The following is a 12851-nucleotide window of genomic DNA, read 5'->3' as shown; positions in this document are numbered from 1 at the left end:
GCATTCATTGCTTGATTCTTGTATGTGCCCTGACCTGGGATCAAACACACATCCTTGGCCTTTTGGAACAACGCTGTAACCAACTGAGCTACCCAACCAGGGCCTAGTTAATGTTAATCTCTGTGCCTAATTAAAAAATTAAGTTTTATCATAGGTATGATATATGTATAGGAAAAGCATAGTATACATAAGATTCAGTACTGTCCATGGTTTCAGGCATCCACCGAAGGTTTTAGAACTTGTATTTACTTGTTCTGAAGGAGACAGGTGATACCAGATAAGGGATGTACATTTAAAAGTGACTCCTTCTGCAATTCTAGATCTTAACTTGACTGTAGGAGCCCTTCTCTGTGGCTACTGCCCAAATTCTGGGTTTCTCTCTTAGACTGTATAAAAGAGCTCACAGCCACTGTTCCCCCAAACCCTGTCACTGCCTATGCCCACATGTTGACCTCACACTTAGAACTTTCATAGGCTTCAAGTATGTTATATCAAAAGGATTCTCTACTGACTTAAATACTAGCTAGATCCCCCTTTCTCTCTATATATATCCTCACTCCGTTATGGTGCTCGTATTCTGTTTCCACATAATATTGACTACAGGAACTTCTAACAAGAGTTAGCTCACATGATGTAAGACCAGCTTCCTGCTTTTCTCCTATTCAGCAGTTCATAATCTGTTTTCATTTTTTAAACTATATTTTATTGATTATGCTATTAGAGTTGTCCCAATTATTCCCTCTTTGCCCCCCTCCACCGAGTATTTCCATTCCCTCCAGCAGTCCCCCCTTTAGTTCATGTCCATGGGTCGTGCATATAAGTTCTTTGGCTTCTCCATTTCCTGTACTATTCTTAATATCCCCCTGTCTATTTTGTTCCTACCAATTATGCTTCTTAATCCCTGTACCATTTCCCCATTTCTCCTCCTTCGCTCTCCCAGCTGATAACCCTTCAAATGATCTCCATATCTATAGTTCTGTTCCTGTTCTGGTTGTTTACTTAGTCTGTTTTTTGGGGTTTTTTTTTTTTTTTTTTTTTTTTTTTTGACTCAGTTGTTGGTAGTTGTGAATTTGTTGCCTTTTTAAAAAAGATTTTATTTATTTTTAGAGAGAGGGGAAAGGAGGGAGACAGAGATGGAGAGAAACATTGATCGGTTGCCTCTTGCACGCCCCAACTGGGGACCTGGCTTGCAAGCCAGGCAATGTGCTCTGACTGGGAATCGAACCGACGACCTTTCGGTTCCCAGGCCAGCATTCAATCCACTGAGTCACACCAGCCAGGGCGAATTTGTTGCCTTTTTAATGTTCGTGGGTTTTTTATCTTTTTCTTAAATGAGTTATTTTAACATTTCATGTGATAATGGCTTGGGGCTGATGAATTCCTTTAGCTTTACCTTGTCTGGGAAGCACCTTATCAGCCCTTCCATTCCAAATGATAGCTCTGCTGGATAGAGTGATCTAATTTTCCAAAAGTTGCCTTTTCACAGCTTCATTGTCTTGTACCTAAAGACCATCTCTTCCTTTCTGAACTCTTGGCTTCTAGAACTCTGTGCTACGTATGTTTTACCATGGGCGTTCCTTTACAGGTTGTTTCATTGGCTCCTTTTCATCTGACCACACTTTTTCCCTCTCAGCACTGTTTATTAGTTATTATGTTTTTTAAAATATTTCTCTAATTATAAATACCAAAATATGCAAAAGCAAACATTATAGATATACATATTGTAGTAGTGAATGACAGTTTCTCCAAACCCTGCCATCAGCGATTGGGCAGAATACCAAAATCTACATATGTATTACACAACTTGTACAAATTATGGGTCAAACAGAAAGCATATTAACAAAATAATGCTAACGTTACTGTGTAAAACCTGAAGTTTTTCCATGCTTGCACATCATCCTGTACGATTAACAGCCCCCTCCTCAGCCTTTGCCGAACCTCATCACTGCTGGTCCTGCCTTGACTCTCCTCCTCTCAGTGACTTCAGCCATTGACCTCTTTGCTCTTTCTCCAGTGAGCCAGCCTGCTGGCTCTCCAAGGTGTTTCCTAACTGCTCCGAACACCATGACCTTGCCTTTCTGCAAATCTTGTGGCAGCCCTCACCAGCTCTCACAGCACATGCCAGACGGTGCTCAAGTATCTTTCCAATTCTCATATGAATTGTGCCAAAGGCGGAACAATTGGAAACGTGAGCACGCCCTCCCTTGGGTTTCCTCCTCTAGAATCATCAGCATCCTATCATTCTGTTCTCCCTGCCGCTCCCTGTTTCCCTTCGTGTGTCTCCAGTTCACCAAGCAAACTCCTGCCTCAGGCCTTGCAACTTGCTTTTTCCTTTGCATAGACTGTTCTTCCCTTTAGATTCAGCTGGCTTATACTGCCCTTTCTTCAGATTTTATTCCAAATGTTAACTTATCAAGGAAGTGTTCTGTGCATAATGTAAAATAGTGCTTAAATAATACCCTGCTAACCCTCTCCCAGCAGTCCTCGTTCCCACTGTAAGAAACAAGGAAATAGTGACTCCCAAACCAGTAGAAAGATAGTCATCACCAGACAAAGGGAAAATGGGAGAAAGGAGTTGACATCATTAGCATATTTACAAATCACAATAGGGACATTTAAATAATCAAGTTAGATTGTAACTCCGGAGTAAGGGGGAGAAGGAGAGGGGAGGGGAAGCTAATCGCATTACTATAAAACCAGTTTTCTTTGTCTACTTGGCGCGCACATTCTCCTGACTGAGGGTGTGTCTGACTCTGCAGACTCATGAATAAATGCCTCGCTTTGCTGCTCAAGTCCTGTGTCCCGCTTTTTATTGTGAGCATTTCTCACACCACTTATTGCTTTCTTTTTGTCTTTAGTATAGTCTTAATACATGAAATATACAAAAGAATATTTGAAACATTTACATACTTCACAAAGCTTAACAGCCAAGTGCCTGTCCCTTACTCCAATAATTGCAACATTACCAATAGTTTGTTTCTACTTATGTTTTTCACCATCCTATCATCCTGCCTCCTTCCAAGAAGTACAAATATCCCAAATTTTAAATCCATTATTCTCATCTTTGCAAAAACAGATTTATTAATTTATATGTATGCCTAAACAATATCTATAGTTTAACTTTTCTTGGCTTTAAGTTTTATGAAAATGGCATATAGTCTTCTAAAGCTTTGCGTTTTTTTAACTCGACATAATGCTTCCAAGATTTGAAGATTTTTAAACCTTTATTTGTAACTCACTGATTTTCACTGCCATTTTAAAGTTCCTGTGTGACTCTACCACAGTTAATTTCTCCATTTCCTGTTAGCTAGGAATCTGAGTTGTGTCCATATTTTTTTGTGTTACAAACTGTGCTTCTAAGAACATTCTCTAGTGTATCTAAAAGTGGAATTACCGAGTTGAAGGGTATGCAGTTTTTCAGTTTTGCAAGATGATGCCAAATCCTTTTCAAAAGAAGTTGTACCAATTTATTCTCCCACCAGCAGTGTATTAATGTTTCCCCAGGCCCACTTACTATTTAACATTTCTTAATTTTTAAGCAACATACTAAGTGTAAAATGGCCTCTCACTGTGATTAATTTGCATTTCCCTCAGTAATGAGGCTGAGCATCTTTTCATATGCTTAGTGGTTAAACATGGTTCTTGTTAAATATCTGTTTGGATGTTTCGTTAGTTTTTCTATTAGGTTGTTTTTCATATTGATTTGTAGGAAGTTCTTTATTCTGGATACTAAATCTTTGTTACTTGTATGAGTAACAAATACTTCTGGTTTGTACTTTGTATTTTCTTTATCTTTGATGATTGGAAGGTTTTTTAATAGCCAAACTTATCAGTCTTTGCTTTTTATGGTTATTTTTTTAACCTTGTTTACAAAATCCTTTCCTACCTCAGGGTCAGAAAGATAGTTTCCTAGATTTTTTTCCCTCAAAGTTTTAAAGTTTTGCTTTGCACACTTAAGCCCTTAATCCACTTGAAATTGATATGTGTATGGTATAAAGTGAGGACTCATTTAATTGATTTATTTTCCCCATTGGATAACCTGTTGTGCCAGCCAGCACTGTGTATTGAATAGTCCTCCTTTCCCCACTGATTTGAAGTTCCTCTTCTCTCACTATCAGGGTGCCACCTAGGCACTCTTTTCTGTCCCACTGATCAGCTTGTCTTCAGTTTGTCTTTCCCTGTACTGGTATAACACTGTCTTAATTGCACTGGGTTTAAAATAAATCTTGATATCATGTTTTGAGCCAGATTTCTCTCCTCATCCCTACTTCTAACACTTTCCCAGTATCTTGGTTATTCTTAGCTCTTTGCTTTTCCACATACATTTTTAAACCAGCTTTTCAAGTTCCACAATAAAAAACCTGGATGAGATTTTGATTGAAGTTGCATTGAATTTACATATAAGTATGGGGAGAATTGATGTCTTTGCTATACAGGGAGGGGTGAGCAACAGTAAGTTTACAGTTGTTCATATGGGAAATAATACACTAATATATAATAATATAAGAATAAACTGTTCCGTGTACTCACAACTGTGAACCTACCTTTGCCCACCCCTCTACTGAGTGTTGTCTGTACACATGGGCGCCTAATTTATTTAGGACTTCCTAATGTCATATAATATAAGATTTCAAGATGTTCTGTATAAAAATCTTGTACATCCTTTGATATATTTATTACTAGGCACCTTATCATATTTTTTTTGTTATTGTTGCTATAGAAATGTTGCCTCTGAAAAATATATCCCAGCATTCTTTTTTTACTCATATATAGAAATACATTTGACTTTGTCAGATTGTTCTGTTAGCCAGACAGCTTACCAAAGTCTGTTACTTTGTAAATACCTTGGATTTTCTGTGTAGATAATGATGTCATTTCCAAATAAGCATAGCTTTGTTTCTGCCCCTCTAGTCCATACTGGTACCTTTGCATTATTTTTTATTTTATTTTATTTTTTATCCTCACCCAAGGGCAACCTGAGGATATATTTTTTTTCATTGTTTTCAGAGTGAGAAGAAGGGAGAGAGAGAAACATTGATATAAGAGAGAAACAGCAATCAGTTTGCCCCTATAAGCACCCAGACCTTGGATCCGTCCTGCCCTGGCTGGGCAAGCTGTCTGTTTATAAGATTTTAATCTCCTAGAGTAAAGTGGTTTTCTTTGTTTCCTGAAAGTCTCCAGTACAGTGTTTTATACGTAATGGGTCTTTGATAAGTAGTTGTCAAACTTGAATTTTGAATATCCAGTTTTTATCTGATGCTATTTTTCTCCTTCTGCTGTGTCTTTTGTCTTCAGTTATCACACTCCAGTGGCAATAACTTTCAAATCCAAATCTCCCTATTTTCACTTCCTGACTAGTATGACTTAGGCATCTCACCTTCCTCAAACTCAGTGTGTTGTTGCCTTCTGTTTGTTGTTCCTACTCCCAAACCAGTACTTCTCATAATTTTCCCATCATCTTCCAGTTATATAAACTCAAAACCTTGGTGAAATCTTTTATCACCCTTTGTCTTAATGTTCTGACATCAGCTAGTCAGAGAGTCCTGTTAATTTCTTCAAGATGTTACTCAGTTCCATTAATTCCTTTCCATTTCAGCTGAGAAGACCTTAGAAATGGAGTTTTCAGAGGAGCCTTATTGCCCACAGGCCTACCTAGACACTTCCTCTGTTTCCAAATGTCTACAAACGAGGATGACTTAAAAGATGGTGGATACATTTGCAGCCTACTCTTTTCATTATACAGCTTTGTATTAGCCTTGGTTTTTATTTTGTCTTGAAATTACATTTTGAATGTCTCACTTGTGCATGAACTATAGCTGAAAACATGTATGAATTTTAAAATGGAATCTGTTGAATGTCAATCATATTTTCCTACAGAAGTTTAGAAATATTTTTTAAGTGAACGTAATTATGTTGAGGTTTGAAATGTTGTATAAATTTTTCAGCCACAAAAACTCTGTTGTGGGCAGCAAGCGGACAGTGTATGATTTGTACAGCTTTTTAAATTATTATTACTCATTACTTCTGTGAGGCAAATAGAAATGACAGCTTTAATTCCTTTGTAGTTATTTGTATGATATAATTTTGAAAATAAGATGTTTCCATAACAGGGATGTTTATGGAAAGTTAGTGCTAACTTCAAGTATGTCAAATGCTTTAACTAATGTAGAGAGTACTTAATATTTGATTATAGTTTTGTTGTAAATACAGATTATAAGAACTTTATCATACGTTAAGAACTTTTTTCCAGTTTAGAGCATGTCAAAAGAATAAACACAGTAATTGGAATGCTCTATTTTTATTTCTAGAAACCAGCAAATATCCTAGTAATGGGAGAAGGTCCTGAGAGGGGGAGAGTCAAAATAGGTAGGTAATTATTTCTAAAATAATTTATTAAGAAATTGAAGTGACTGCAATGATGGTTTCCCTTTTCAATACTATTATTTAAGTAGTTAATTTGAAAATTACTTCCTCATAATATATTTAGAAAATATATTGGGAAATATAGTTTATAAACCCCTCAGGTTTATTGCCAAAAAAGGTTCTATAATTCTAAGCTGAGGCAAGCAAGCCCACAAAAATTTCATTCCTGTACAAAATCCCAAACATGTATTTATGTCACTATTACTGGCCTGCACAGTCACCCTAAACATAATTCCATAAATTTTACTTTTGTCTCAACTTTACCAAGTGTTCTTTCCTAAATATATCTCTTCTACTCTCACCTAATACATAATAGACTTTTTCACATGTATCTTCCCCCCACCCCACACATGTTCTGTGCCAGGTACCAACATACCTTTTCCAAATGTATTTATGTGTTTATAGATCCTCTTACTTGCCAATCTTAAGATTAACGCAGTGGAAAGAGTCTTATCTATACATTAAAATTTCCTTTTCAACACTGAAGGAGCTAAAGGAAATTGGCATTATTTATGCCTATGACATATTTGGGGAGAAAATGAACTAAGAAATACTTTGTTCTAATTTCTTTTAATAGAAATTACAGTTATTGAATGTTCAATATTTTTTAGAAGGATTTTAAAGTAAGTTTTGTTTCATCAACTTGTTTTCCTTGCCCTTAGGTTCTGTCATGCTAGGGTTGGTATACAATGCTAACTTAACCTATGACAAATTCATTCTGTCGTACTTCAGTGGAGCCTGCCCTGCTGCCTGGTTCAGTTAATACACCAGCCCAGGCCCTGAAGAAGCTGTTCTAAACCAACTTCTCTTTCTATAAGTCTCTACTCTGAGTTAACTGTGATTCAGTCATTCAGAAGTTTTGCTGATGTTTGTTAAGACCCGGTCCTGCTTTCCTTCCCTTTCCCCTTTCCTCCCCATCTCCTTTGTATGACTCCTTGTTTCTCACTCACTCTTTTCCTCTTTTTCTTACAGGCATTTATTGAGTACCTGCTTTTTGCTAGATGCTGGTGAAAGTGGAAGGGAGATAGAGTGGTTTCTCCCTGTGAGAGACAATAAAATAAACAGTTTACTAGCCAGTGTGTAAGATACTTTCGTATGTTAGTTACCTCATTGTTTTACACAACCACCTTTTATGGTAGATACTGTAGATAAGGAAAGCTGGATTTAGAGAGGTTGTAGTTTGTTCAGCCTTTTAAAGGAAGGCCTTGAATTCCAAGTCCGTGTCTCTTTCCCTACAAACATTGCTACTTAGTGATAGCAAAGCCGTCTGGTGTGACCTCACTGACCACATTTTGTCAGTACAACTCTGCCTTTGAAACTGTTAGAGAAAGAGTGACTGCCTCCTAAGGCCCATCTTGTGTCTTTCTTAGCTTAAATGACCTTCCTGCTATTCTTCGGCTCCTCATCTTAGGGGATCTCCATTCTCCCGTCCTCAGGATTCTCCTCATCACCTTTAGACATTCATGGTCCTCGTCCCAAGTTTAAACTAAATCTTCTCGTTTCCATTTTGTTTTCTTTACCATCTGTTCTACTTTTTTCCCTTGTTCCTCTCCTTATAGAACATATATTCACCCATTGGTTCCACTCCCCCTGATTTTTTATAATCTGGTCTCTTAATTCCATTCAATTGAAACTGCTCTCTAAAAGGGCACTTTTTGACCTCTGTTTGACCAAATCTAGTGACCTGTATTTAGTCACCGTTTTCCTTTACTGCCTTAGCCATTTGTTCTCCTAACCAGTCTGGCCTTTCTTCTTGGTCTATATGACAGCACATAATTCTGTTATTCTGTATACCATGTTTGCTGTTACTTCTGTATTTTATTCATTACTGCCCCTTAGTTCTATTAACCTTTTGTTTCAGTACACCCTAGGCACTGGTTTTGGACATGACTTCCCTCTACAACCACTTCTTCAGGGAATTAATTAGCTGTAGCCTCAAAATCTTAGACTCTATGAAAATTATTCTAAGACCTAGATCTCAGATTCCATTCTCTCACCTTAGCTGAAATCCTTCTGTTTGGTTTCCTGTTGTCAACCTATATACTCCATTATTCCAGGCCAAATTCATCATCGTCATCTTACACTTTCGCTTGTTTGTACCTGTCACCAAACTTAATGTCTCCTTGCTGCTCCCAAATATCTCTATTGTTTCTCAACATACAGTTCTGTTTCCTAACCAGGCTAGTTAATTGCCTTACTGTTAAGAGTTTTTAGGATTGTAATTCTATCCAAAATTAGGGATAAAACCAGAGTTAAAACTAAGCAATAATTAATAATAAAGGTCAAGTAAACAATTAATCTAGTTGATTAAATTGCTTTAAATTTTGTTTTAATAGCACATTATATGTGTGTGTGTGTGTGTGTGTAATTTTTTTATTTTTTATTTTTTTTTTATTTAGTGGTTGTACGCCCCCAAACAGGGACCTGGTCCACAAACCAGACATGTTCCCTGACTGGGAGTCAAACTGGCAACTCTTTGGTTTACAGGCTGGTGCTCAATCCACTGAGCCACACCAGCCAGGGTGCACATTATATTTTCTTAAAAAACAGTAATGCTCTGATGCCTATCACTAATACAGTTTGTTTCTAGCTGAAAAGAAAAGCATCGTCTAATGGAAAACACATTGTGCCCTTCCCCATATCTGAGCCTTTCTCTCCTCAGCAACCTAAAGACTTCCCAGGCCTTACCTAAAATGCTTACTGCCTTCTTTACTATTCACAGCAGTTCATCCTTCAGAACCCAACTCAAGTTCTGTTTCAGTTTAGTCCACTTGTACAAATGTCGATCAAACACTGTTCCAAATAAAACAGTGGAGACGTAGACTCCTCCTTCAAGAGACTTAGACTTAGTAGAAACCAATAGCAACTTTCCTTTATTCTTACATTTAACCTTTTTATTTTTGTCTACTCTGTGTGTTCTGTCATCTCACCTCTGTGCGGGCTCCTTGGTGGCAGGCAATGTCTTCTGCTGTTTTTCTGTCATTTGACACTGCCTAATGAGCCCCCACACCAGAATTTTACTACTGCTCCCAGCTGAACTGAAAGTTTCATTCCTATCTAATTTTAGGAAAACAATTGTTAGTGATGTTTAAGCTAATTACCTTTTGTCTAAATTAGTCGTCGTCGTCGGCAGCCGTCCGTCTCGAGAGACGATGGTGTAGCTTCTTAAGAGTCTATCTGCACCGCCGAGAATGGCTGTGCAGTCCGACTCGGGAGTGACACGGTATCTGTCTCCTCCCGTGTTGAATCGACATCTTGCGATGACGCTGGAGTGTCCTCTCCAGTGGAGCTGAAGCTACAGAGCCTGGGCAGGGTGATATGGAGGGTCTGCTGTTGCCCATGCAGCAGACCCCCCCTCTCTTCGCAGCTGAAGGGTCCAAGGGAAAGACGGAGTCAATACAGCTTGGCTTCAGGTGCGCCGCAGGAGTTGCCGGTGTTGACTACAACGTCAAACCGCCTTAGGGACTCCGGCTCCGGATTTTCTGTCGGGGTTTACTCCCTTAGCCTTTCCCCTGAAGAGGTATGCCGCAAGGCAGCGGAGGTTTTTTGGAGTCAGAGTTTTCCTTCTCTGATGTCTAAATTAGTAATTATTTGAAAAATGGTTTAAAGCTCCTTTAAAGTTCATACAATAGACAGGGATTGTTTTCAATAATGTATATTGTGTTTTCTGGCCTTTCATTTGACAGTGAATAGATGTGGCTTAGATTAAACTAAGGAAGTAGAAAATAAGGGAAGAAATACTGGCTTTAGCCTTTACTTCAAAACAGAATATTTTTCAATGGGTGGAACAGCATTCCATCATATTACTTTGCCATCAGCAGCAGTGAACATCTGTTAAATTTATAAAGCAGTGCTTTGAAGTAGGTGTAATACTGGTACAATGGTGTTGAATATTTTTGTTTGCTATAGGGAAATTTAGTTAAGAAAGAGTAGGCATTAGCACGGGCTTCCTTGGACAGCTTTATTTTTTAAGACCTGGCTTCTCCAAAGCATTTTCAAAAAGTCTTATAAATTATTTAAAATCTCAAGAAATAATATCACTGTAAATTAAAATTTTAATGTATGTTATAGGATAGCATATTAGTTTTAGATTAAATGATTCTAGTTGAAATTTTATGTACTATTTGTGCATTTTATGGTACATTGGGGCCTCTTATAATAAAAATATGCTGTGTGTATTGTGTATTTCAAATTATAGGGGTTTATAATTCTTGTGATTTTTGCCTTTGTGATATGCAGTTATGATATGTATAATTTATTGGATGTCAGATCAGTGGTTAAGAATATAGCTGCTAGTTTATAACATGGTTTTTGTTTGAATGCTGGCACCTTGACTTACTATCCCTGTGACATTGTGCAAGTCATTTAACTGCCTTGGGCCTTTGATTCTTTATCTCAGAAGTAGAGACCAAAATACTTATTAAACCTGTGTCCCTATGAGGACTAAATGAAGTGATATATGACGTGTCTGAAAATGGTTTGTAAACACTGTAAAGTGTTTTGTAGATATAAGGTATTTGTTGTTTATGAAATCCTAAGAAAATTAGTCTCTGGGACCTTATTTAGTAATAAATATTCTTTTTATTTCTTTTGTACTTCTTTAATAGTTAAATCAGTTAGCTTTGACACAGACCTTTGTTAAATGGTGAATTACAACAAATTATCTCATTTTTCTCTACATGTCCTTGGAAACGTGTATGTGATGTGGTGGTAACTGTACCAAACTGGCTCTCTGGTGGTGGGGAGCCCCAATTTGTGGCATTTGCTATTTTCACGATGTAAATACTCTCACCACAGTCAATTTCAGGCCACCACCAAAATGTCACTGAATTCAGAGTTGAGATGAGATATGTATAGATTGGCTCTCATGAGTCCATAAGAACTGATGCTAGCACACACTGAACTAAGATATAGAAGTTATAATTAATCATGGAAACTCTAAGATTATCTTCAGTTCCAAAAAAAAAATAAATCTAAGAATATTATTGTAGCTGTCTGTTAAAGACGGGAACCTGCAGTCAGACCTGGAGTCTCATTCTGACTCTGTACTTAGTAAGACTGTGACCTTGGTCAAGTAGGAATATTTTTAAGCCTCAGTTTCTTTATCAGCAAAATAGCCACAATAATGGTATCTACTTCAGAAGGAGAGATAGAGTGCCTGGTAAAGACCACTGATTGAAAAGGGAGGAAAAGGATAACTTTATAAGGTCAGTAACTATTGTCATCAACCTTGTATGGTTCCAGTAATGTGCCACACTGAGTTTTATATTAATTTATTTTATTTTTTAGCTGACATGGGTTTTGCCAGATTGTTCAATTCTCCTCTAAAACCTCTAGCAGATTTGGATCCAGTAGTTGTGACTTTTTGGTATCGGGCTCCTGAACTTTTGCTTGGTGCAAGACATTATACAAAAGCCATTGGTAAGTTAGTCTAAAATGATTTACTGTCTTGGCATTGAATTGTCATAATATCAAATGGTATAATAATAAAGTTGTTTTGTAAAAACCAATTTATATTTCTTTGTAAAAGTCGTGTTGTCTTCTATGTTCCTAAATTTTACATAGCCTGGTAGATTTGGATTTTTAACTGTATAGGATAAAATAGTTCTTTTAAAAGAAGAAAGCATTTTCTTTCAGAGATAGAAATATCTGATCCTTTTGAGTTGCTGTGGAAATGAGCACACGCAAATTTTATTTTGCACTTACCTACTGTCAATCAGAAGAACTGGAGAGAGATTTAGAATTGTTTTCTTTACAAAAAGAAAAACAGGAGTAGTGTGGTGTTGGAAGAGTGCCTTCTATCTGGGGAAAAGTTAGTCAGCCTTCCCTAAGCAAGAAACAATGTGACTAATCTTTTTCTCTTACCATTACAGTTAACAGAATGGCAGTTTCTCCATTAAGGTAGAAAATAGATGGACTCTGGGTAGATTAGCTGTGCTCAGCATCTTGTCAGCTCCCCAAGTTAAAGAAAAAAAACTGAGTAAGAAAATCTGTTATAAATACACTCTTTGTAGGATTTAGTTTGTCTCAGAACAGAAGCATCAGAGATTTGCTACCTGATCACTATATTGTCCTCAGAGAATCCAGCTGTGAACTAAAGGAGTCAAGAAGAGAGCATGACCCTGGCCAGGTGGCTCAGTTGGTTGGAGCATTGTCCCATACACGAAAGGTTTTGGGTTCAATCTTTGATCAAGGCACAACATAGGTTGCAGGTTCAATCCTTGGTCAGGGCACATATGTAGGTTGCGGGTTTGATCTCTAGTCGGGCATATAGGGGAGGCAGCCAATCAATGTTCCTTTCTTTCTCTAAAATCAATAAACATGTCCTTGGGTGAGGATTTAATAAAAAGAAGAACAAGAGAACCCTCAAATCTAGAGATTTCTTTAAAAGAGGTAAAAAGAGAGGATAGGGAGGGAGTAAACAGTAT

The 12851-nt window shown here is 37.4% G+C and overlaps 1 protein-coding gene across 3 annotated transcripts in view; it reads left to right on the top strand.

The window, feature by feature from the left end:
* CDK19 (cyclin dependent kinase 19) overlaps positions 1-12851 on the top strand; it is a 132062-nt gene that overhangs the window by 100552 nt on the left and 18659 nt on the right. For all 3 annotated transcript variants that reach the window (XM_090279756.1, XM_090279758.1, XM_090279757.1), the window contains 2 exons: positions 6309-6366; positions 11713-11844. In XM_090279756.1, the coding sequence (XP_090135882.1) occupies positions 6309-6366; positions 11713-11844 (190 nt within the window). The remainder of the gene's footprint in view (positions 1-6308; positions 6367-11712; positions 11845-12851) is intronic.

The sequence above is a fragment of the Furipterus horrens genome, unplaced genomic scaffold (assembly GCF_987537825.1).
Source record: "Furipterus horrens unplaced genomic scaffold, mFurHor1.1.pri manual_scaffold_6, whole genome shotgun sequence".
Lineage (NCBI taxonomy): Eukaryota > Metazoa > Chordata > Mammalia > Chiroptera > Furipteridae > Furipterus > Furipterus horrens.
The sequence above is the reverse complement of the archived record's forward strand: the minus strand, read 5'-3'. Positions and strand labels throughout refer to the sequence as shown.